Source organism: Convolutriloba macropyga, chromosome 10 (assembly GCF_964194025.1).
Source record: "Convolutriloba macropyga chromosome 10, txConMacr16.3, whole genome shotgun sequence".
In the NCBI taxonomy this organism is placed as follows: domain Eukaryota; kingdom Metazoa; phylum Xenacoelomorpha; order Acoela; family Convolutidae; genus Convolutriloba; species Convolutriloba macropyga.
In genome coordinates, this window is record NC_134477.1 from 13,756,308 (window position 1) to 13,782,189 (window position 25,882).

The window sequence follows — 25,882 nt, forward strand, 5'->3', positions numbered from 1 at the left end:
TAGCTAAGTTTCAGAAAACAATGAAGAAAAAATGATGTTTTAAACACCAAATATTTGCAAAAAATGCATTAGTTTTGCTGTAATAACCTAAAGATAAAAAAATATTCTAGGCAAAAATTTAGCTTAATTTCTCCCAAAACAGAAAACAGAGGACGATATTCCTTTTCTTAAGGTTCACTCCAATTCAATAGAAGTAAAAGAAGAAAGAAAACTAAAACATTTGTGAAAAATATGAGAAAGCGGAATGAAGAAATATGTTGAGAAGTGTAAACTGCTATACATTCATTCAAATTAGCATTTATTAAGCAGCTAAACTTTCAAAGATTATTATTTCAGAAACCATAGCACTTTGTTGAGTCTCGACCTCAAAAAACGTCAGATGTTGACGCATGAAAAAAATGACTTACATCCTTAGGAAAGTTGAATTCGTTTACCGTTAAAAGTTTAAAAAGGGAAATGCTTAACCAAAAAAGTTTGCGTATCAACAAAAACTTTGACTAGAGAACTTGTTTCCCTTTATATACAGAACGAATTTTTGCAAACCCTCCCTCAACAAAGCGCTTCAGTTTGCGTCCCTATGTACATTAGGAGTAGGACTTGAATCTCCTCCGAAACATTACGACAACACAAAATCAATGAAATTTTTTATCCTGTGCTGAGCACAAGACAGAAGCATCACGCATTGATTGTAGGGGCAAAAATTTAATGCTATTAGACTATGGAAAGCACAAATTAAAGAACAAAAAGTTTAAAAGACATTAAACCAGCGCAGATTTTCACCGCAATCACCGCATTTCTTACAAAAATTCACCACAATCATTGCATTTCTTATAAAATTTTACCCAAAAACCTCAACCCGGAAGACCATCGGGAAGTTAGTTTTTTTATATTCTAAGTTCTAGATGTCAACCATTGAAATTTTTTCAATTTTCAGCAACGGTTCCCCTTCAAGAAGTACTTTTCGCAGGTGTGATCAATAAAAAAAACAACTCACAGGTGTCCCAAAACGAACAAAAACTTCGATTTCAATCAACATATCAATACCTTTTTAAAGTTAGTTTAATTTTAGAGCCATTAAGGACCCAATATCTTTTATTTGCAATTGTATTAAAAATTGAACTGCTCAAAAAGTCATACCGCAAGAAATGGCTTTCAAAAAGCAAAAAGTTTAAAAAATGTCTTTGACGTCAGAATATACGAAAAACGCCTTATAGACTTTTGGCGTCATGAGGAGATGAAATCCAAGTCCCATATCTTGCTAGTTTGAAATGCCTTTTATTTTCGATTTTGAGTATGTGGAAGAACACATTTCTTCAAATGATGCAAAACATCGTTCAAAACAAAAATATTCGAAAGAAACGTTTTTGACGCAACAATTTTCAAAAATGTTGTATCAACTTTAAGCTTCATATTTTGATGAACTTTCATTTCAATGTTTCCAACAGATTACTGCAATAGCTTTGAAAGTGTAACTGAACAGAACTTGAGTTAGAAACCAGTCAAACTGTCAAAAAATTGAAAATTCTTGCCATCGCCAGCAAAAAAAAGAAAAAGAGCAAAACATAGCTCATACCAGAACGCCTAAGGTTGCTGTCTGTTGATTCCTTTAACTCCCTGATTTCCGACATTAAAAAAAACAATAACAACTAAAAGTTTTTCATAAACGGATCCCTATGATATCTAAACTATGAAGTCGCGTCAAGATTTTGAAGTGCAACGGAAGCCTTTCATTGCCAATCAGAGTGATAAGAAGTAGCAAATAAAACAAAATTTCATTTTCGGCCATTTAATAAGCTTTCTTTTGGTTCAAGCTTTTTCAAAATTATTCTGCCCCTCCTGTTACCATTTTGTTCTACACGCATCGAACTTTAAACAGATTTCCTGAATTTAGTTAGCTGAAAAACAGATAAACGAGAAAAAGCAAACAGAAAAAAAAACAATAGTAAAAATCAGATAGATGAGCTATTCATTGAAACAAAACATTTTTAGTTTTTTTTTCAAAATAAACAATTAATTGCAAGTGCTAGACAAAGCTCGAGAAACAGTTCATGAATGTTTAAAAAAGCATTTAATTTTCTAGAATAAAGAGTACTAAACTTAACAAATCAAGCCGTATGCATTACGTAGCATATCGTTTTTTTGAGACAATTTGTGTGGTTTCTTTTCAAATAAATGCGTTTTCTAGCATAAAATCTTAGAGAAATTTTCCAATCAAAATCCGTATGGCTCAGGGTTTCGAGCGATTTTTACATTTAGTAAAAAGCTTAAGTTTCGTCAGCAGCAGCAACCATTCAAAAGCACTGTGAGCAGCAAGATGCTGAAGCAGAGCAGTGCTGAATGCCAGTTTTGAAAACAGCAAGTTCAAGGCGACAGAACTGGCCATAAAAAACAAGCTCGGCTTCTTGGAGAAACCTTTTCAGCAAACGAAAACTTTCTATCCTCTTCTGTGTTGATTCAACGAAAGAACGCCCAAGAAATAAATTACGTTCGCAAACCCTTCACACAAGTAGCAGCATCATAATGATGCGCGTTTTTTGAACACAGTAGCCAATAATAGAGAATTTGCTACTGGTAATTTTGCAATTTTGCCCAAGTGGCCATTCCTGAGCCTACAGAAAGCGCAGGATCAAACTCAATAGCAGTGCAGGCAACAAAAATTGCTTGATAAATCTTTGCCGCATATTCCTAACTCAAGGATCTCAAGCAGTGGCTTTACAAAAAATGCAAAAAAATGTGCTCAGATTGTTGTGTATACTGGTGAGATTTTCATCACAAAACCAGTGACTGAATATAAGTTCCTTCTCAAATAGCGAAATCATTTAGTGATTTTATCCTAAAGGAAAACATTGCCAAAATCAAGCAAAAAATTCATTTGGTAGAGTTAAACAGGAACTGCTATTAATTCCAGCTAATGAAATTTGTTTAATTGGAAGCCAATGTATCATCACGAATTCAGCAGCACTCCCACTTTACGACACATACAAACAGTTGACCACATACCTCAAAAACTACGAATAATCCTGTTATGGACGAAATTGCTTTACATAGGTAGCAGTACACCTATCGATGTTATAGTGAACACCTTTCCAATCCGAATAATCTTGATCTGCCTTTGGAGCAACCAAATCCCTGACTAATCAAACAGATCACCGACAATAGTTTTCTTGAGAACAAAAAAAGTCGGCACAACCAAGGTAAGTAACAAATGCAATAAACAACTTTGTCATTCAGCGAAACTATGTCAAATATAGAATGAATTACTCCACACAATAATGCACGACTTAGCAAGATAAGTCAGATGTCCACCAGCTAATTTTTATACTGATAACTTATAAAATATTCAATCTAGTGTTCTGTCAAATAGTAAGAGGTTGATTCAAAATATAGTCAGACAAATTTTAAGCAGAAGGCCAGCAGAATATAAATTCAAATAGCCGCAAGAAAAGTCTTTCAACAGCAGGGAATTCTTTAAAAGCCAGACCAACAACTGAAAGTCAAAGTTAAATGGAAACTAAAATACCTGTCTGTTGTCATAAAACAGAGCCCCAATGCACAAAAAAACTTTTATGGGCAGCTCAAACTCAATCCTGTTTCATATCTGAAAGGGTATTAAATCATTGTCAAAAATGCTTTTTTAAGCCCGAAAATCAATGTACGTTCTTATGGATGCCATTTTAGACTATCTTGAGCTTGTATGCGAGTATGACCAATCAACTCCTAATAGGTTTCTTAGCACTGGAAACAAAAAGACTCTCTCTAAAAGTTAAAAATCAATAGCCCTGACATATCAAAAGACATTTCACCTGAACTCTATTGGTTCTAGATCACACCATCTTTAATTTTGCCACATATGTTGTGCAGATAAAGCAAATCGGCAACGTCCTCAAGAACCTGCTTCTTTTTCATTTTCCTCACAAGGTTGATGCCAAAGGGGCGCTCTCCTTAATGATAACGTTTCTGCGTTAATTTTTCCCATTCATGTCTTTAAAAGAAATATGATTTTATTTATTTTTTAAAATTTTATAAATTTTATTTATTTATAAATTTTTTGCTGTCAATAATAAAACAAATTGTACATTTGCCATAGAATACGAAAATTGTTCTTCAAACAGTCAAAGAAAACTAAGCAAAAAGGAAACGAAATACTCCCTTTCTTAGGTCTCCAGATAATGAATTGAAGAACACCAAATAGATGAATTTGTTCAGCAGTTCTGGAGCATTCACCGCTTATATTTCTTATTACTTTGGCTTTCAATAATGAAATGTTCGGTTGAAATAAAAGGATAAAATTTTTTAAAATTATAGTGTCGTTGAAGGAAAATTAGAAGTCCAATAACAATTTTTTTTCAATCTTCAATCAAGAGAACAATCTAAACATCGCGAACGTAACACTCAACTCCATGTTAACTACGAGAACAATCTCGCAACTGAAACGGGGGAAAATATGTAAAGTCAATTGATATGCAGGACTGAACTCCAGACCGAATCTAGTATCTTCCACATCAGCCAGTTGAAAACTCACAGGCTTGACCCGTTAGCGGTGTTTTTGGAGTCTTTGTCCTTTCATTGAAATCCTGTCCCAGTCATAGCGGACAACGAAGGAATGATCATACATATGACAATGAACCAAACTGAAGAATTCCGTTTTCCATTCTTTTTCTATGAATAAACGGCAGTGAAGTTCAACAGTGTCAGTTTACAAGGTAATTGCTGCTACTTCTCACCATTTCTGGCAACATACGTCTTAGATCACTGTTCTGAGAAAGACGCTGTCAAATATCTAAAAGCCTTATATTCAATTTCATGAAACAATCAGCTACGCTTCAAATACTCTCCAGAAGACAATTAAAAGTCTTCAAGAAAGCCGTCTTGCCACAAAAAGTTTGTCTCCAAGGAACCCAAAGTTCGCAGAAATATACCACCAGAAAACATTGAGCAATAAATTGTTAGTTTTAGTGTTCTTCAACTAAAATATAATCCTTCAAGTGACACAGTGATCCTGAGAACTCTCAAAAGTTTTTCATTTGAAGCGTGCAGTATTTGGAGCTCAATTGTACTTCACTTAATTGAAAGAGTCTTCTTCTTCAATTAATAAATCTGACTTCGAGACAGAGATGCTGGTAGTCCTAGACTGGATTTCATGCTTTGAAATCAACTGTTTATCTTGCCAACTCACTCATAAAATTTTCTGCGGCAACAGAAGCTAAATGGTGGAGACATATAACTACATCAGTTGTTGTTGTGGCAAAAAACGTCTCATGGCGCTTCAAATGCTCAGACGCTAATTATCGACCCCGCACGTTTTTCATTTTGGACCAATCTGTTCCTCTAAAATTAGTCACTAATGTCAGTCTATTGTCCACTAGTTTCAACCGATAACTATCCAATAAGTTCAGTTGGCTCGTTATAAACTCAAAACGTCTAATTTTCTGCATGGGAAAGACAAGTGAGAGCGCCGTTACTTAGAGCATGCTTACCGCATATGCTTTTACAAGGCAGCACAGTCTGTCAAACCGCTTTTTCAGCAACAAAAACAATGTATTTGGTTTGCAAAAGTTTCTACATAGTATACAACTCGCTTTTTCAGCAACAATACCGTATAGTTGGTTAAAGAAAGTGTCCATATAATAAAGAATTTTGCTTTTTCTTATTCAGAAAGTTAAGTGCGGAAAACATGAATATCATGACTCCCCTTCCAGCTTTTTCACTCCCAAAAGACTCAACACAATGTTCCCGGTAGCTATTGAGTTTTTTGTATATGATCTGATCATTATGGCCAAAAACATCATGGCCTGATTCTTCACTCTTCGATTACTAAAGCATTCTACCTTAAAAGCTGACAAACTCTAAAAACTCACTCTTTTCTGACGGATTCTCGAAACTTCACCAGCAGACGTTGTCAACCAACATTGCCCTATTGCGGTAATGACGACAAATTTCGCGAACTTTCGCAGCTGCTAACAAATCATTTAAATTCAAACCACCCTGTGGCCCCTCTTTTGGCAATAATTGGGAGTGCTAGGTAATGACAGCGAAAAAAAATTCTGTTGATCATTCGAGGCTAAAAAGTTCGTTCAGTTGACTTATTCTAAGCAATACGGTAGAGAGTGAATCTATCTAGAAATCACGACTTCTCACAAATGTCGCTATTCATTTAAACCACGAGATGCCTGATCACTTTCTCTGACACGCAGTCACTTAGTCACCTACTGAACATTTCCTGGTCACATCTGATCTGACAGTTACTGAGACTGATCTATCGATCTTTCAAAACTCTGCCGCAGGTAAAAATTTACCGCACGGTTTCAGCAAATTCAAATTATGAAGATAGTTTTAACATCAGAAGAACCACATCTGGAAGCGATTTGTCAAAGAATACTTGTCAACACTACTACAAATCCAATACATCCAGTTTTGTTGACGTTGTCTGGATCCTGAAAGACATAGCTTCTTGTAAACTTTGGCCCCTTGGGTGTGTATTGGAGGTTTACCCAGGACGAGATGAAATCTACCATATGGTGGATGTAAAAATGGCTTACGGTACGTTCGTTCGAGCAGTTTGTCTGACTAGTGACATTTTTTCATGACTTTTGCGCAATGGCTTCTATGCAACATGGGTTATCCCCACTTCGGGAACCTTTTCAAAGGACTCTCAAATGTTGTTGATCCCTTCTTTGCCTGGGGTATGTCAACCGCAAGAATTTCCAGTTGTCAGTGCATGAAGAACTTGACTTAACTTCCTAAGAGAGCTGAATTTGCTTACTCTTAAATATATAACAACTGCATCAGAAAACTGTAACAGAAACCCTTGTTGACGAATCTAACTTTTTCACTACAAAACTTTTCTTTATGGACAGAGCATTATTCATTTTGAAGAGCTTGACAAAAAAACTTGACCAGGCAGAAAATTTTCTCAAACAAAAAATAAAATTTGCCCCTTTGGATTATTAAACTACGTCCTGCTCAAGCTTTCAAGAACGATCTGTTCTCTTCAATTCAGCGAAGCTATTCCACTGATATATCAGCTATTCCAAAGAGCCATAAACTTCTGGGTCAATATGGGACCACTTTTGCCATGAACACCCTTTTCTATTTATAGTTTACGGTTTATTTGCGTTTGAGAGCGCTGACTTGAAACTTACCAACTATTGATATACTTATTTGAGCACAAAATCTGCTGTTGTTGCCGATTTGTGAGTGCGCTCAGATTTTTTCCTTTCTTTTTACTTTTAGGAACAAATTTTTTAGCCCAGTGTTTGATTCCGGTTACGACTTGAAGAAACGATAGGTCAAATATGGGGTACTTTTAACTCAGCCATCTTTATACGCACTGCCCTACAATTTTTGCACACATAGATGCACAGAGAGTGAAGAAATCAATAAAAATGATACTGTTCTCAAAACAACGCCGCCATGTCGGCAATTTGGTCATCGGTCAGCAGCACGATCCGTTCTTAGTGATGAACTGTCATTGAAAACCGATATGGCTCTTAAGTTCTTTATCATCATGACACTCGCGTTTACGTAATACCATGATAATGATAATAAAAAAATTCGTTTTAGGAAGGTACTCATCAAGGAAGGATAAATAATTGATAAACGAAATGTAACTAACTGGCAAAACTATCAGAAGCATCAAACCGCGTGGATGCTGCGCTGACGGCTTATTGCCTTTTTTAGGGAGCTTCTCAAAATATTTTCGAAAATCCCCATTCACTGGAAGGTATCGGAAACGTTGAATGAATAGCTTTAGTTAAAATAAATTTTTTAAAAACCTACGAAATTTGTATTCAGTGCTCGTGCACATGCTAGAAAATGACCACCTCCCATTTCAAATTCGCGAACAGTTACAGGCAAATTTACTCGACCCTGGACTCTAATCGAAAAAAAAATCAGAGCAATTCAGACAAAGACTGTCCTGCTATTTAACTTACTTTCTCGAAATCGGAAATAGATCGTAGAATCTGTATATGTGATCATTTCATGTACAATGCTCTCTGAACTTTTGACTGCTCTATGAACAATTTTCCACTTCAAATTATAGATTTCATGCTTAGAAATAACAGCCAACGGTGCTATTGCAACGTTTTATATATATTTACTTGCAAAAGAAAGTACGGTTTTCATCTTGACAACTTCGGATCAAAAATCGGCAACTCAAAACTATGTGTAACTCCAAAATGTGTTACATCCTCTTCCAAGAGGATGTAACACATTTTTGTGAGGAAAATTTAAGTGTAACAAAACAAGCAGAAATTTCTTGTTCATTTTCTTTTTTTTGCGTACCTACGAAATGAAACGAAAATTCTTGCGCAGGAAATATGTCAAATATGCTTTTGCAATTATTTGCTTATTATTTTTGCTCGATTCACAGGAAACTGAAACTAAAAGAGCTGGTATGTTTTTATACAGTTTCATAATTTTATAGGTGAAATTAATTACCATATATCACATATGCATATAATTTCCCCCGTAACTATAGTACGCTAAAACTGTTAACAATACAAAGTATTCCATAGAGATATTTTTGCAACTGTTATTTTTTCATTAAATAAAACGGTAAAAAGCAATTATTTTGCGGCTTATTGATTTCTGCTCTCAAAACTTATTAGTTACGAATAACATCCGAATTCAAACAGAATACAGCCTTGTTACATTCGTTAAAATGTGAGTTACAAAAAAGTTAAGCAAAATTTAATTTCCGCTCACTAACGTTTTGCTTAACATACATTTTATTGTAAAAGATGTTAATAATATTTTATTCCGTAAATGCATTGATAATAGCCAAGCAAGGTAAGCTGAAATTCAGTTTTACTAAGCAAAATCAGTTTTTTTTAATATTTAGTCACTTTTAATACAAAAGTTTTTGGTAATCCATGCTACAAGTACATGTTTTTAGTAATACATGTTAGGTTAAACTGATACGCAGAGTGTAAGACAAGTAGAGTTCACCTTTTTCAGCCTGAAGTTCGACTTTCAGCGTCGTAAGTGACTTTTTTTCACCTTGCGAACGACTAGGAGATAAGACATATAATGGTATCCTTGTAAATAAGAGATGGCCTGAACCGTTTATCTTTCTCTCAACCATCTTCACGTCAAATCCCATTACAGTCAGCTTATATGCGCAAGTTTATCAAGTGCGAATTTTGGACACGATTGAAAAACTAACCAGTATCGCAGGCTTTTCCCCAGCTTCCAAGAGATGTCCAACAAGATTTAGTTCTTTGTCGGAGAAGTAAGCGAAATCAGTTTTTGTAGTCCTGATAAATGCAAAAAGATCATTTAGACGTGAAATCCACTTTCATTAGCCAGATTTAATTTCTTCATAAAGGTGAATATTATTTAAATAACTGTGTATATATCTGTCATTTGAAATATTAGAATATCACATTGCGAGAGTTGCATTTGTTTTTTGGGGCTGTTGTGGCATTTCCTGTCCAATAAGGACAATACTTTGTCATAAATTCTCAAATGTGACGGTGGATAAGGTAACCAGTGTCCTCGATTTTGAATGTTCAGTGAGCCGAAAACCATACTCCTCGAATTTAGTTAGTAATTACTTGAGACTTAATTCAGAGACTCAATTTTTATCATGAGCAGTGACACGGGTAGTCGCAAAACTGTTAGGTGTCTCATTTTTTTTCACTAGTTCGAATTAGGTTTGCGAGGTTCATTTAATTCATTAATCGAAATTTTGATTTTCTTACTCAATCTAACTGACTTTTGTTTTTAACTTTTGCGGTTAGTGACTGTGGTTAGTAACAGTGAATTTTTGAACAAATGTGACAAAGGCATTAGACAAGAGTGACAATATCTATTCACTGTTGTCTACCCTTGCTCAAAGACAAGCATCATGGATAAATCTGACGGATATTTCCAAACTAGAAGAAAATTTGATTTAAATTTAATTGCTGACAAAAAAATGACCACGCACGCTAATAACTATAGTCTGAAAACGTGATCGTGGAGTCGTGAATAAAAGTGATAAAACTTGTTTCAGCGAACGTAACTTTTGCATCGTAATAAGAAAAAAATCGAGGAATAAATTCTTAAGACAACAAAATTCAATTTTCCAATTGTATAAAAACGAAAACTTCACCATAAAAAAATTGCATTGCAGGTTAGAAAGTATAATCAATTGTTTCCCCATTTTGTTCATAAAGATTTGACGACACTTGATCTGAGAGAAGGGGTACATCAAATTTTAACTTGTAAAAGGCGCCACAAAATCCGACTGTTTGTTATTTTTCTGACTCCCCACGTTAAGAAAATAGGCCTGGAAAATCACGCATCGTAAACTAGATGAACCGTTTGTAAGAAAACAAGTTAAAAAAACAATTGTAGTGGCCACCAACAAGGAGCGATTACTGCATAAACAGACCAGCGTTGAAATTGAACAAGTATCTCTTAACTTAAAAGCCCAGTGAGATGACATCATTTTTAAGAATGGATATTGAATTTTCCTTAAATATCTGCTATCCTTTGTCTGAAATTTTAATGCACTTTTATTTTCAATTTTTTGCTCATTGCAGCTTTTTCTAATCTGTACTAATTTTTTTGATTTTTTGTAATAGTATACAATTCAAGTAGACTAATTGCTGCGCTTTTACAAAACAGCGATTACTCTACTTTAATTTAAAAAATTTAATAGAAACAAAAATTTTAATCGAAATAGGAAGCTACGACTCTTTATATAAAATTAGCAAAAAGTTTCTGTCCTAGCTTTAAAAAAGCAATTTTTGGTCTGGTCCATGTCTGACTTTCAATAAGAATTGCTTGTACCGTCTTCTCCGCAAGCGAACCATGTCCAACAGGGCTGAGGTTTCAGCACTATGAAACTCACACATATGTCAGATTGTCGGTGAAAAAGTCGCATTTATGCATGGTCGACGCTAACAGCGTGGAAAACAAAACATCGCCGTTTTATATTGTTCACTGTAAACAATTATGCGTTTTTAGCGTTGACCTTATATAATTTCAACACTTTCACCGCCGTCAGCGTAGAGATTTAAGAAAAAATTGAGGTGAATTTTCTAACTTATCAACGATTGTTACCGTTGATCGTACACACAAATCCGCATACCCTATGCCTGTTTTGGGTCGAGTACTTAATACTGGGTTGCAATTTTACTTTCATAACCATGCTTTTAGTAACACCATCGACCCCTTTTATGAATTACGCCCCAAAGATTCCACCCTTGGAGCCCTATTCCTCTTCTCTGATTGGCTGGGATGAGAAGAAACGGAGGCCAACTCAACACTATTCATGTGATAGAGAAATTGAGATGAACTACACTGCAATTATGCATGAGTCTACTATTCTGGGCAACTATGGCAAAATGCGAAGTGAGTTCAATGAGCATCAAATATTTTTTTCTCAGCAGACTTCTGTTTTAAACCACAAAATCCAACCAATAATTTTTTGTAACGACTTATAGCTTAAACTACAAAGATGCGACAGCAAAATATATACATATTATCATAATTATAACTGCATCAAAGTATGTTTTGTACATATTTCAAACAGCAGGGTTGACCAAAATATATCGTAGAACTTTCTTTTTAGTGGATCATTAATGTTTTTGTCATGGATGAAAAGATTTCTACGCAATTGAAAGGTTTCTAAGTTTATAATAAGCTGAAGTTCTTTTATGAAAAAAATTTGAAATCCATTATACATCCGTTATATATTTTTCGTGACACCAGACATTGAAACCGCAGGCATAAATTAAGTACAGCAATTGCTCTTAGCATACAAACACATTCAGCGTTCTTTTTCTCATTTACAATATAGCATTATTACAGTACACAAGGATAAAGATTTTCACAAGGAATGTGAAGAATTTGGAAAATGCCACATCTATCACAAAATTGTTGCAATTGTTGAATTTGGAAAATCGGTGAGCAACAAACTGTTAGTAAGACTATTGGTTTACAATTTAGTTTGATTTAGTTTGAATAGCTTGAATAGCAGTCAGCAATGTATAAAGAAGGTTTTCAGGTCATTTGATTGTTCTTTTGAAAGAATAGAAAACTTTACGTGAGAGGCTTAATTAAAGTAGTCAATAGTTGCGATTTGAACCTAATCTTTTGTTTGGTCATTATTGTACGTTGTTGCTTGGTAAGTAACTAAGGGGGCGGATCATCACATTACCATAACAGAACTGTAATTTAGGATTTGACTTGTAGAGAAGTTGTGAAAACGGAAACGTTGTTGAGGCAGTTGAATTAATTTAGCAAAACCAGAACACCGGATAACTGCAATCAAATCAGGTGGCTTAATTGAGAGTTACTTGTAGAGAGATTTTAGAGCCATACAGAACAGTAGTTCTGAGTCCAGTGAATTTGGTTGCAAAGATAGAATTGTGAACCATCTTTTGTAATAAGAATTTTTGTTCAGTTTGGTTTCTTTCAGTAATCTTGCACGTTTCTTATTCACCAATTGGATGTTATTTGATTACCTGAATCAATTCATTATATCAACTTAATTTCCTAACGGTTGACAAAATATAGAAGAGCTGTGTTGGGACAAATCAGACCTCCAACATATCTCTCAGATCAATCCCTCCTTTCAATTTGTTAGAATTTTGGTCGATAGTCCGTGCCCATTTAGTCAGTCTAAGCAAAGTACAAACTTCTTCAGAACGATTATTTAACGTATTGTGTGAGCGCTATAATAACATATTTTTTCCCTATATAATTAGAGTATGCGGATCTTTTCCGTTTGTGCCTCTCAGCTTAGTGGACGCATATTATTTGCACGCTCCGACGCGCGTGCCAAATTTTTAAATAATGATTTATCATGTATTGACACGTGCTCTGTAATTGGAGGGAGCATAATGTACTGGGGGGCGCAAACGAAAAAGATCCGAGCAAGCATATTTCAAGTTTCACCAGCACGGTGTCGTTAGGAAAAGAATTTCCAAGGAAAAACGTTAATCGATCCACTTATTGTTGGTTATGTACATTTTCAATCTTACTTTCATTAATTTTCCTCTATTATGCTAAATCAATAAATAAAAAAGTAATCACGAGACGCCCATAATTTTTGTATATCAACAAATCGCAAACTCAGGTTAAACAAAATTCAAGGCAAGTAATCTACCAATGATGTTTAAGCAAAAACAATGTTAAACTATCGTGGTGTTAGGTGAACCCATATTAAGTATACCCAAATGAAGTAAACTAAGGCAGTGTTGTGTTCTCTTCAAAAGCATTCGGTATATGCACTGCGGCTGTGAAAATAGCAGATAAATTTGGTAGAAAAATTTGCATAAAGCATGAACTTATTGAAGCATCCAGCAATTGTTTAAATCTAATTATTCCAAAAAGTACAATACATGGAAACCAATATTATTTCGACTAGAGTGACCAAAGATGGGAGTTGAGATTAACTGTAATTTGTTCAGGAGGATGCCGATATTTATCGCAGTATTTCCCTTTGGAAAAGACAAACAAAAAATTAAATATCTGATATCAAAAACGAGCCCGCTTTTACCGAAAATGTATTGGAATTGGGATTTCAAATCATATTCTTAGAGACTTTGTTTTGAATGAACGAAAATATTGAAACTAATGCTGCGGAATAAAAACAACTACTGCGGCTATACAAAATGATTAGAAATTTTCCAATGCGGTAATCAAAGCGAAACATGGAAACGACGTATAATACTTGAAGCTGAGAAACAGAATTGTTGAAGGACGCACTAAATTTTGCATATTAAGGTTTTAAATTATTGCCATCTTAAAATTTGAAGTTCTACATAAAAATCCGAGGATATGTTTTTAATTAATATATGGCTTGGAAAGATAATCTTAGTCGACTTTATTAACTCAATGACATGCCATTAGTTATCAGTTTAAAATCATAATCAAAGTTTGGAATCAAAACAACACTCGGATTAATGACCCCTCGTCACTATGATGATGATTTATTATGTGAATCCAAACCCACACAATCGTGTTTTCAGGTGGAATGAAAAAACCCACTCAATTTTTGTTTTCCAATTGGTATAGTGGAACCCCCACAATCTGCCTTTCAATTGGGATACTCTCAACTGGTGGGAAATAAATCCAAAGATTGGCGCAGATTCCATATGATATGTGTCCATAATCTCGCATCCCTTGTAAGGAGAATGATTGCGGACCCCCGAATTGCTGTAACAGAGACTGAAAGCTAACGACAACCCCTCCGGCTGCATATTTATGTTATCAGCCAGAATAGCGATTCATTTGAGGGTTTCACGAACTGTCTCTGAAAATCCCCCAATTGAATCGAAAGCCAGAGGAATGAATTGAATTCCGAGTTCACTACATTTCTTGGCGTTCTGTTCGTACTTCTTGTCCTCAGAAGTTGACAGGGCAAAACCACCCTTCTTTGATGCATTTATAATGAGGCTTGATTGCAAGCGTGAGCTGATGGTAACGTCTAATGCTGCGGTTGACCGGCATTTCAGTTGGGTAAGAAAATGTCGCCCGGTGTGGAGTTTTTGTCGGGTATTAAACTCTTCTGATCACAGACGGGAGACAAAGGAGCTCCCGAGCAAGCTGATATAATTTTGTCGCGTATATGACCATGACGAGAGATCATATCACACCGACCATGGCATGACACAACATGGTCGCCCATTACAGCTAACGTCTCAGATTTACGAAACGGAAAATTTCTCTCGTTCTATTACAACTTAACAGCCAGTCGGTATGAAAGAGCAAAATAGAACTCACTTGGAGATAGATGTAGTCTCAGAGGTTGAATGGGGGCTGCGGATAACCAGGCACCAGATTGCGGTCGAGAGAGAGAGAGAAGGAGATTGCATTGCAAAAGACCTTTTTCTTTTATGGAAATTGTTTTCCCGACAAGTTGTTTTGGGCTGAGTTGTCAAGTTTTTCCTGAGTTTTTCTTTGAGAAGGATATGTCGTCGCAGCTTTGTTCAATTCTTGAATGGCCATAACAAAAAAGATGTCTTTAGTTGGATTATGGCCGGTTAGTTTTTCTGCAAGTGCAGAGGATTGAAAAACGGAGCCAACGGGTGCAACCTGAACTTGATCTGCTGATAGTCTTATTCTTTCATCGGATATATTGATTGGGAGGCACGCTTGGTCCACAGAGGTATCTGACATCAAAACTCCGAGAAAGTTCGAACGCTGAATTTTTGCAGGATTTTTTTTATTTTTCCGAATGAGAATTGCGTCGCAAAGATAAGACCATTTCAAGGGCACAAAGGCAAAATTGCAATATTTCAATCTCATATTGCGGATCGTGCACATATCCTAATTGGTCTAGAACTTCGTCTGATTGTTTAGCACGTTTAAGTAAACAGAAGGAATCAAAAGCATCATACCCTATGGCAGCGCTTAAAATTGCAATTCCATCTACACAGTTCCTCTTGATCAAACTGTCAACTTTCGTCTTGCTTTTCATTGGATATAGCTCGCGCTTATCCTGACTGAAGAGCGCAGATGGCCAGTGAATACAAAAGTGGACATAGTGGATCTCCTTGTTGCACTCCCTACTGACTATCAGCATTTGAGCTATTGGAGAACGACTGTCGCTTGCTGCAAATTTTAATTTTTCAATAGGTTTGCTTCCTTGATTAAATTTACATGTTCAACGCAAATTCTTGCTGAAAAATAACCCATCAATGAGTTTGAAGAGGTATGAAGTTGATGAAGTTGTTCATTTTGGACAACCAAGACAAGCAAAGTTTTCAAAAGAAGCCAACAAATTTCAATTTTGGCTATCAAGCTCGCTTTTTTCTGCCCTTGTTAAATTACTAGGCCAAAATCAATTATATACTGTATATACAGAATGAATTTTTATATGCCGAACTGTTCAAAATTTATTTTTTGTGCGTATTTTGTGCGTTTATGTCCAGACCTTGCTAAATTCTAATTTCATTGCGTTCACATGACTTTGATGCGTTCATGTCGGAATTAATTATGCGTTCATTGCCAATTTTTTTCATCGGTTGCAATTTACAAAAATGATTCTGTTGCACTTTCCTTGTTTAAATTTCAGCGTATGTTTTTTTTATTTACAACTTTCCCATTTAATTTTGTTAAAATTTTTTTGAAGTTGAAAAGAATTCTTGTCAACTCTTTTCCCTTCTTTTTTATAACTTCCGTTACCTTCGTTTGTTCGTTCAATTTCTTTTAAAATTCCAGCTGACGATTTCATGTTTTACAATGTCAGAACTAATGGTTGTTGTGAGAAAAATTGCTTTAAGCACATGGTATCAAGAACAAATTTTCCATTTACATAAAAAACTAGATTATAAAAGGGAAGCTTCTTCGACAGAACATAATCTTCAGATTGGAGTTTCTATCGAACTAGTCCTTTTTCTGTTCTTCAACTGGTACCACAACAGGTCACTTTCCCGGTTCTTTTATTGAACGAAGCGAGTTTTCATCCTTTGCGAAAATTTTAATGTTGTGCGATCTGATTTCAACGTAACTTCTGTACCTGCTGATGATAGATGACATCCCAGGATTGACCAGACGAACTTTTGGGTTGAAGACGAGGTTTCGAACCACACCCATAGATAGGCATTGGCTAAATGGAACACACTTTGGCTGCCCTTGGCCAGACCAAACAGACATAAGGCCAGATTTTTAGCCCGATATGAGGCCAAATCATTGTCTATCCGAACAGAAATTTGCGGAGACCGTTGGCCTGACGAAAAGGATGCTAGGCTAGACCACTGTCTAGACCCTAGGCCAGACCAAACAGCCCTAGTCCAAAAAATTGGCCAGACCCACTTATAAATTGTGGAAAAATCTAATAAAAATAACAATTTAATTGTTTCAATTTTTTTAACGAGAACTGAAAATAAATTCGATGAAGTAGTCTAATAATCTAGTTATAGGTGTACGTTACAAATGATTGGCTGCTATTTTGAAAAACAGTTAATGTCATTACCATACACATTTAAAGGGTTTGTAGAAGTTCTTATTTTTGATTGACCTCTGGGCTTTGGATATGGGTATCGGCCAGACCGAACAGACCAAAAAGCGGGTACTGCATGGCCAGACTGAGCAGACAGAAATGTGGGAATTTGACCCGACGAACAGAACAAAGGCCGCTATTGGCCAGACTGAATGCTCGACCAAAATTTTCTTCAGACCTGACTTCTTCGACATTGAGTGGGATCGAACAGCACCCCCCCCCTTGCTGCTCAAGTTTACATGCTGCTTATATTTGTTCATTTGCCTTCACATAAACCACATTGATTGTCGTTGTCTTCGGAAACTGACCATAAACAATTAAATCTCGTTTCAGGTTTTGTCTCAATTCAGAAATCAAAAATCATGCTGATTATTTTGCTCGAAACGAACTCAGTCAATTCGGGCGATTATCGTAAACTCTTATCGGACCTCATCGAAATGAATGACAATTTAGTCATCACACTCATTATCAGTCGAGAAAGCTCAACTTATGACGCAATTTCGGAGCTCATCTCCAATATTATCGCTTCCAATGCTGAGCATATCAAAAACGGACGAATTGCTATTATTACGCAATCGCCTTACATAACAGCCTTATTCGGGTCGAAGATCACAGCAAGTGACGTAATTTTAGCACTCGGCGGCTTCTCAGAGCTCGACATCAAACCCGAGTTTTACTTCGTTTATCATTCAAAACAGAAATCAGTTATTACTCCAAATTTATCAATCAATAGGTCTTTGCAACTTACAAGAAAACTTTTTGCATTGTCTGATAATAAGGATTGGTGCGCTACGCGAATAGTTCAACAACCGAGCTTTCTCGTGATTCGTGCGAGTACATTCGGAAAAGTGTTACGTAATTACTGGAACCTTCCGTTCAATTTGAACCGTTCTTCACCAATTGACGCCGTGAAGGAAATTGCTCACTCTATGTGTCATATAAAACCGGATTGGAAACGTCAACATCATTTTTGAGTAAATTTAACTTGTTTAAGTGAATAGTTTTAATTTAATTTTTAATAGATCGGATTTATTGATGAAATATTTAACTGAATTCTTTATTTCATAATTGTCATTTTGTGAATTATAATTTCTACCTCGAAACAGAAATCAAAGTTATGAAAAAAGCAGATGCAGTTCATTTTTTAAAGGGAAAAGGATTGGTACACTACCCTTTTTCAAGGATTCGCTGATGTATTTAGTTTAAAAAAACAGAAAAATCAGAGGTAACTTATAAAGCATCAATTTCTAACCACCACATTGAGATGTCATGAAAAAATTTATTCTGCAAAAACAAACCTTCCTTTGAACGAAATAGTTTTTTTAGCTACAATTATCATATATTCAAAGAAGTGCATATTCAGAAACACACACATTCAACAGACAAGCACTCGCTCACTCAATCAATCACAAACTCACTCACTCTCTTACTCACTCAATCAGTCTCTCTCTCTCTCTGATTGAGGATTGTCTGATAATAAGGATTGATGCGCTACGCGAATAGTTCAACAACCGAGCTTTCTCGTGATTCGTACGAGTACATTCGGAAAAGTGTTACGTAATTACTGGAATCTTCCGTTCAAGTTGAACCGTTCTTCACCAATTGACGCCGTGAAGGAAATTGCTCACTCTATGTGTCATATAAAACCGGATTGGAAACTTCAACATCATTTTTGAGTAAATTTAACTTGTTTAGGTGAATAGTTTTTATTTAACTTTTAATAGATCGGATTTATTGATGAAATTTTTACTTGAATTCTTCATTTCATAATTGTCATTTTGTGAATTATAATTTCTACCTCGAAACAGAAATCAAATTTATGAAAAAAGCAGATGCAGTTCATTTTTTAAAGGGAAAAGGATTGGTACACTACCCCTTTTCAAGGATTCGCTGATGTATTTAGTTTAAAAAAACAGAAAAATCAGAGGTAACTTATAAAGCATCAATTTCTAACCACCACATTGAGATGTCATGAAAAAATTTATTCTGCAAAAACAAACCTTCCTTTGAACGAAATAGTTTTTTTAGCTACAATTATCATATATTCAAAGAAGTGCATATTCAGAAACACACACATGCAGCAGACAAGCACTCGCTCACTCAATCAATCACACACTCATTCACTCAATCACTCACAAACTCACTCACTCTCTTACTCACTCAATCAGTCTCTCTCTCTCACACACACACACTCACACACACACACACACACACACACACACGCACATATACGTCTTGGTGTTTTTAATTTTTGAGACACGATACTAAGCAAGATTACAGGAAATTTGTAGCAACAATTCTACTTCATTTGATTTTTTGTAAATCATGTTCTACCATATATATTCTTCACGTTGGTTTTTAGGGATTCAAGAAAATTTTTGATAGCACAGATTTTGTGTGCTTGGATATACTTGACCATTTTTTTTGATGCTTGAAATGTTTTTTTTAGTTTCAACTGTTTTCGTTTTCGTCTACTTTACTGATGGGCTCAAAAGGGTGTTCTGATTTTATGCAGTTTTTAGAGTATCAGGTTGCGTATTCCTCTTCATTAATATTTTGAATGTGAAAACTTTTGTCAATTTTTTAAAACGTTTAAAATCTTTCTCTGTTAAAACCTTCCTTGCTATGTATTGTAATAGAGACATTGCTGTTGCAAATACATTGGTAAAGAATTATTGAAAATTAAAATGTCTGGTATACTCGGATCGTTTTTTGAAAAACGAGGAGCTTCAGTCAAACAATTTGTAGCAATAATACGTTTTTGCAATTGCAAAGCTGTCCAAAAAACAGAAACTGAGAGCTCGAAATCATATGTTTTCTCAATCTGCAAACAAAGAGTATAAATGCGTTTGTTCTTCTAGAAAGTCTTCTTTACAAAATCTTATAGAGAGTGTGAAATAAGGTATTTACAAAAAATCTTTAACCCAAATTAGCGGTAGGGCATGTGAATCAACCCTTCACAATAAATTTTGATTAAATCAGTTGAACTGCAAAAAGTACTGAACTTTTGCCGGAAAATTTTTTTGCACTATTGAAAAACACTATCAGAACGAGTGGAAGATAAACTAGCACTAAGAACTGAAAACCATTATCACTTACTTTATTCATGCTTCCATGATTTTTAACTCTTCCACATTTGTCCTAGTTTTTCAAGGTGACAACTTTACCCTGGTTTATTTAATAGTGAACGATAAAAAATATTGTAGTTAAATTTGAGAATTTTTCAATATTTCCAAAAAAGTTAAGTCAGGAGCTCAGTTAAAACTGTAAACTAATTTGATTTTCTTGATTGACATTTACGACTAATCAAATACGCAGAAAAATTAAAAAAGAACTGAGCGTGAAGTTTAACCTCTGAATTTATTACCTCTTACATCTTTCCAATAATTGGAAGACATTTTCCAATCCTTATTTGTTTTCTAAATGTGTGACACTATAAGTTAGCATTCACTAAAGATATGCTCGAACTGAACTCAAATCATTATCAGTACTTAGCAAGTCTAATTAGAAGTCTTCTAAGTCTGACAAGACTTGACCAAGACTTGGATAACACTGGCAAGTGATTCGCACGTCAAAACCAATTTTTCAAAAATTTCCGTTTAAAAGTTTTAAATTTCGAAATTTTTTTAGTGTTACGATATTGAGGTTAATTTGCACCCACTTTCTCATTGATACCACACCGTTGAATGACACCGGGAGATCACAATGGGTCATTTCAGTTTCCAGCCGTTTTTCAGTTGTTTCGTCTAGTTTTTTTGTTTTGCCCTATTTTCGGCTAATTTTTAGCATCTGGCGAATTCATTTTTGACTGATTTTAGAGTTTTTGGCAATTTTTTTGGTTCTCCAGATCTAATATATATTTGCCTAATTTTCGAGTTTTCCGGACCTATTTTGGAATTTAAAGACTCGAAATTTAAACTTGCCGAGTCCTATCCAAGACTTGTATTTAGACTCGGCAATTCTTGGCCCAGACTTGGATTTAGAATCGCCAAGTATTAGCGAAGACCTGGATTTTGACTTGGCAATCTTCGGCCAAGAGTTGAATTTAGACTTGCCAAAAATCGGCCAAGTCTTGGATTTAGACTGCCAAGTATAAAAAGTGGCATTATCATAGCTCTGAATCAGTAGTGAAATGAGAGTTATAATTCAATTTGCCGAACAGTGAAATTGACTGGGCGTTGGGTCCAGGTAGTCCACGTTTGCTATTGTTCTTTTTCCGCTCCTCAAATTTCGCTCTTTATCTTTTCTCAAGGGATCCAATTGAAGAAGAATATGTTTGGTTTGTAGTTTTAGTAAGCAGGACAATTTGTAATCATGGAATTCTCTTTTATGAATTTTTAGATAGAATTCTCTATAAACCAATCATTTTGGCATAACGGTTGGCTTATACCATTTTGTAGTTTAAATCATTATCAGTACTAGGCCAGTCTAATACTGGAAATGTTTTCTCCAGTACTAGGCAAGTCTAATAGATAGAAATAAAAAGTCGCCTACTCGCGACTTTTTATTTCTAGCTATCCGAGTATCTAATTTTTCCTATTCGACAAGAACCTTTGAACCAGAGATCTGAACAAAACTCGACAAATTTACAACTGGTTCCTATGTCTGTGGTGACAATATCAATCCATAGTTCAATATGCAAAATTGTTTTAACCTAAAATTTTATTTAGGAAAAACAATCGAAGTCATAGCTTTTTCCTTTTTGATTAATTTTTAATAATAGAATTCTTTTTTATGAGAAATCTATAAACCAGCCATTTTGGTATAATTTTTTCATCTATATCATAAAGTATCCACAAGAGGAAAATTTTAGGATAACAAGGTTTGGTCTACCCAGACACGAAGTTGGCTTGAAAGAAAAGCTCACACTGTTTAGGCACAACTTTAAGTGCAGCAACCTTCTCAAATTTTTTTGCAGACAATAGAAAAAAATTCTTCAATTTGGATGAAGATGGATTTTTAAGGTTTTGCTGTTTCCCAATTTTCAATCAAACCCTTTTATTTGTAAATATGAGCTTGGAACCTTCAATTGTTTAGCCCAGCAGACCGTAAAAATCACCGTAAACGTCGGGGACCGTAAAAATACCAGTTGAACAAAGCTCTTTTGTGAGCTACATCTAAGTTTTTGGCGACCCAACCTTTTTTGCAATTGATTCATAAGTTTAATAACTTTTAGAATGTTAAAGGCAATTAATTTTCAGTGAGGTAAAACCCAAAGACAAAAAGTTTCCTAGAATCTTTTTTAAACAAGTAAAAAAAGTAAGTTTAAAGTTTTGAAATAACCATGCAGTTAAATATAATTGCAACACTATAATATTATATTTCACATCTTTCAAAAACAAATTTAAAAACATCAATTTGGTTAACAAATCGCACATTAAAAATATTTGGATTTTCTTTGGGTTTCCTTCCTAACATAAAATCTAAAATTAAATGAAAACTTATATTCCAATGCAAGGTTATTTGGGCAATTATAGTTTTGTGTTGACACTTGCAAAGATATTCTCAAACGTTTTCAACTAGAACCCCCCGTTTATTTGTCGTAGAACAATTAGGTCTCCCCTCATTAAGGTAAGTACACGACATTGACAGCGGTATAAATTTGTAACACTGTTTCATCTTCTACGATCTTATTTTCATCCATCTCACCTTTTTCATATCCCTCACGGTTGTGTCTTTCTTAAATAGTATTGAAAAAATTGCCAGAATAAAAATTATGAAGATAAAGATATCTCCCCATTAAATAAATTCTCTTTAATAAACATGGACGTTAGAATGAGATCAAGAACGAGATGTACTAATACAAAATGAGCATTCAAAAACACTAACAAGAAGTAAATGTCAAAAAAAGAAATCGAAGAAGTAGAAATCTTCAGCGGAGATAAATAAAGAGATATGCAAACAAAAAACAGCCTTTTGATGAAAGTCAATGTGAGCACTTACGTGTTCGTCCCCTTTCAACTCCAAACAATAGACAAACAATCTTGATGAAATATGAATAGGAACGTAAGAAATATGAGATCTTCTCAAAAAACTTTTGTCAGGATCTGTAAGATATAACTTGACAGATAAATGTTCCTAGCACGAAGACAACACAGAAAAGAACCATTTTAAAAATAACGCCACTAAAAAAGGTTCTCCAGAATCAGCAACAAAGCGAACAGCATCATTAGCTATGTTTTTCATAGCCAATATGCCCTATCCCTGATAGTTATCATAGAAATGGACATAACAAATTGTTTTAAAACAAAAATTCATTCTTTTGCTCCAAGAAAAAAAAACTCATAACAAATCTCAAAACTATGGATTTGCATGGACATCGGGTCATCTATACAACTGATCTATCTGCTCATGCAGTTATTGTGGTATTGCTAATCAGTTATCGCAGTTTCAAATAAATCAAGTTAAATATGATCGCAGACTAAACACCCGAACCCCCACAAAGAGTGGAAAATGCAGGAAAAAGATAAAAAATACCACCGAAGGTACAGATCACTTAAACCAAATCTCAACGAAGTTCGGCACCCACAATAATTAGAGTCTAATTATTCATTATCAGGTGAAATGTTTGTAGCCGTATTAACACCAGATAATGTCAGATCTGTATTTGAACTCAAAAAGTTATCAAATGAAAAAACAACACTAAGGAAATTTTTTGATTTTTTCTGCTTCTGTACACACAGAAGCATCACCGCAACAATATGTAAGAAAGTTGCTGAATCCACTCAAATTGAATTTTTCATAAGTGCCTAAAGTATGTGGAAAAGGTGCTTTGAAGCTGCTAAAGTTTTGCAAGAGAACCTTTTCTTCAGTTTTCGTCGGAATCAGCACGAATCTTACATAATTTAAGCGCATTCAGCGGATTTGTATCAAAAAGATGCGGTTGCAGCTGTTGATACATCGACGCGTGAAAGTTGCAGAGCCAAATAAAATATTCTTTAAAAATATGTGCTGAAATCAGCGGAATTATGTTGTTCCAGCGGATTCAGCACCTATTCTTCCATTTTCAGCGCAACCAGCACAAATCTTACACAAATTGAACCTATTCAACTTCTTATTGACCGAACTCCACACAATTTTCGCAAATGATAATATTTACGAATTAACGAAACAGTATAATATTTCGAATCTTTCAAGTAATAAAGCATCGCTGGTTGTGAGCCAGTTGAACTGAGTCTTTGATAAATTTTGTCACTAATTTTCCCCGCTTCACCAATTGTTGCAGACTGTTATTCATCTGCTTTTCATTTTTGTTCACAATTTCACCTTTGCTCCATTTATTTTTTGAAACAGATCTGACTTTAGTACATCATCAAGTTTTTCCTGCACGTTGACTTCCTCATCACACAGAAACCGCAGCTTTTGTCAAATGGTACCGCCAGCAAACTCTTGGCTTTTAGGTAATCATGCACTTTTTCGACCCCTCTTTCCCTTGAGGTTTTGCGTACTTTTTTGCATACCTACTCAAATTAAAAAAAAACTCATGCTCACGCTAAAAATTTAGTTCAAATCATAATTTTGACTTCAGAAAAAAAATATTGCAAAAAACATTTTGTGCATGATGAAATGGAATTTGCGAGACCTCAAAAAGAGGGATACTTAGGGTTAGGAAATATCCAGAATTACCCTATAAATTCAAAAAATTGCTAAAATCGAAAAATCCAGAATAGGAATGTTTTTAAGGAAAATGATAACAGCTGTAAATATGAGTTGTAAATAGGCTAAATATTGTATAAATGAAATATTTCTCTATTTAAATTTTTAAAGTTTAGTTCTTAGAATTGGTTAAAATGTTGTCTTAGACAAGAGTAAATACAAATTCAGTTTATCCTTTAACAATTTGTGAAACAGTTTTAACCTAACGATGAACGTAAAGTTCGAAAACATTTGTTTTATATATCAGAATTAATTTTAATATGAGAAATTGGTTTCTTTTACATTATTTAGTCTGTCAATTAGTGTTGTAGCGTTTTAGCAGTTATAAATTTCATAGATATATCAAGATGGTGCATTTTCTGGCTTCAAGTTCGCTTCACCACGCGTCCCATATTCAAGCAAAAACAGTTTTTAGATAAAATGGCATCGATTTCAGGATTTTCCGTCAACAGAAACTTCAAAAAATGGTTCAATAACCCAAGAAGTCTCCTTCACAAGGGTCATCTGAGCAAGAGGAAAAACTTGGCAGTTTGGCACGATCTGATAAATAACGCGATCTCAGGTCACAAGTCAAACAACTACCAAACTTGGAGCGTGCTGGAGTTGATATTATTCCTGAGCACAAACAAAAAACGCTTCAGTGCTATTGTTTATTGTCAACGGATAGGCACAGATATATTTCAGGAGCTAGTGATATCTGAGGTACTGATGCTAAGACTAACGAAGCATCTAATTTCGAAGAGAAAAGGGAAGATTCAGCCATGAAGCTATTGCGAGCTTCATCAGGACGCTAGGTTGGAGATTGAGACCGTGTAAACAGTATTACGCCAGCAATACAATTTAAGAGGGATGCTCAGGAAAAAAAGGCGAGAACTCGGGTAAAAAGCAGTGGAAAGCTGGAGCTTCTGGACAATCGGGTTTCAATGCCCCTTTCCCCGGTTTGTAAATAAAATTAAAAGCAAAGAAATAGAACGTATCCAAAAGAAAGCCACTGCATAGATATTAATTAATTGGGAAGTGAACTACAAAAAGAGGCTATCAGATCACAACAAGCTTCTGCCGATGTCGTACTACTTCCGAATCCACTACCTATTAACGCTTATAACCTTTTTGTAAAATCGAATCAGCAATCAAAAAATATTTAAAAGAAAATACAATGAACACACAACAAATACAGCTCAAAGCATTTGATAAATCTCGCACAAAGATGAAATTTTTGGATCAGATCCACCAAACTACTATTTTTTATCAGTAACTGCGCAAGTATGGAAATAAAGGACA

General features: G+C 35.0%; 1 protein-coding gene across 3 annotated transcripts in view; it reads left to right on the plus strand.

Annotated features, from left to right (window-relative positions):
* The window catches only part of LOC142348645 (uncharacterized), a 74,775-nt gene extending 56,703 nt beyond the window's left edge, over positions 1-18,072 (plus strand). The window contains exons 1-3 of one of the 3 annotated variants that reach the window (XM_075400073.1): positions 8,596-8,667; positions 11,152-11,346; positions 17,279-18,070. In XM_075400073.1, coding sequence (XP_075256188.1) covers positions 11,172-11,346; positions 17,279-17,919 — 816 coding nt within the window. In that variant the 5' untranslated portion in view covers positions 8,596-8,667; positions 11,152-11,171 and the 3' untranslated portion in view covers positions 17,920-18,070. The other 2 variants (XM_075400071.1, XM_075400072.1) reach the window with 2 other exon arrangements.
* The last annotated feature ends 7,810 nt before the right edge of the window (positions 18,073-25,882 follow it).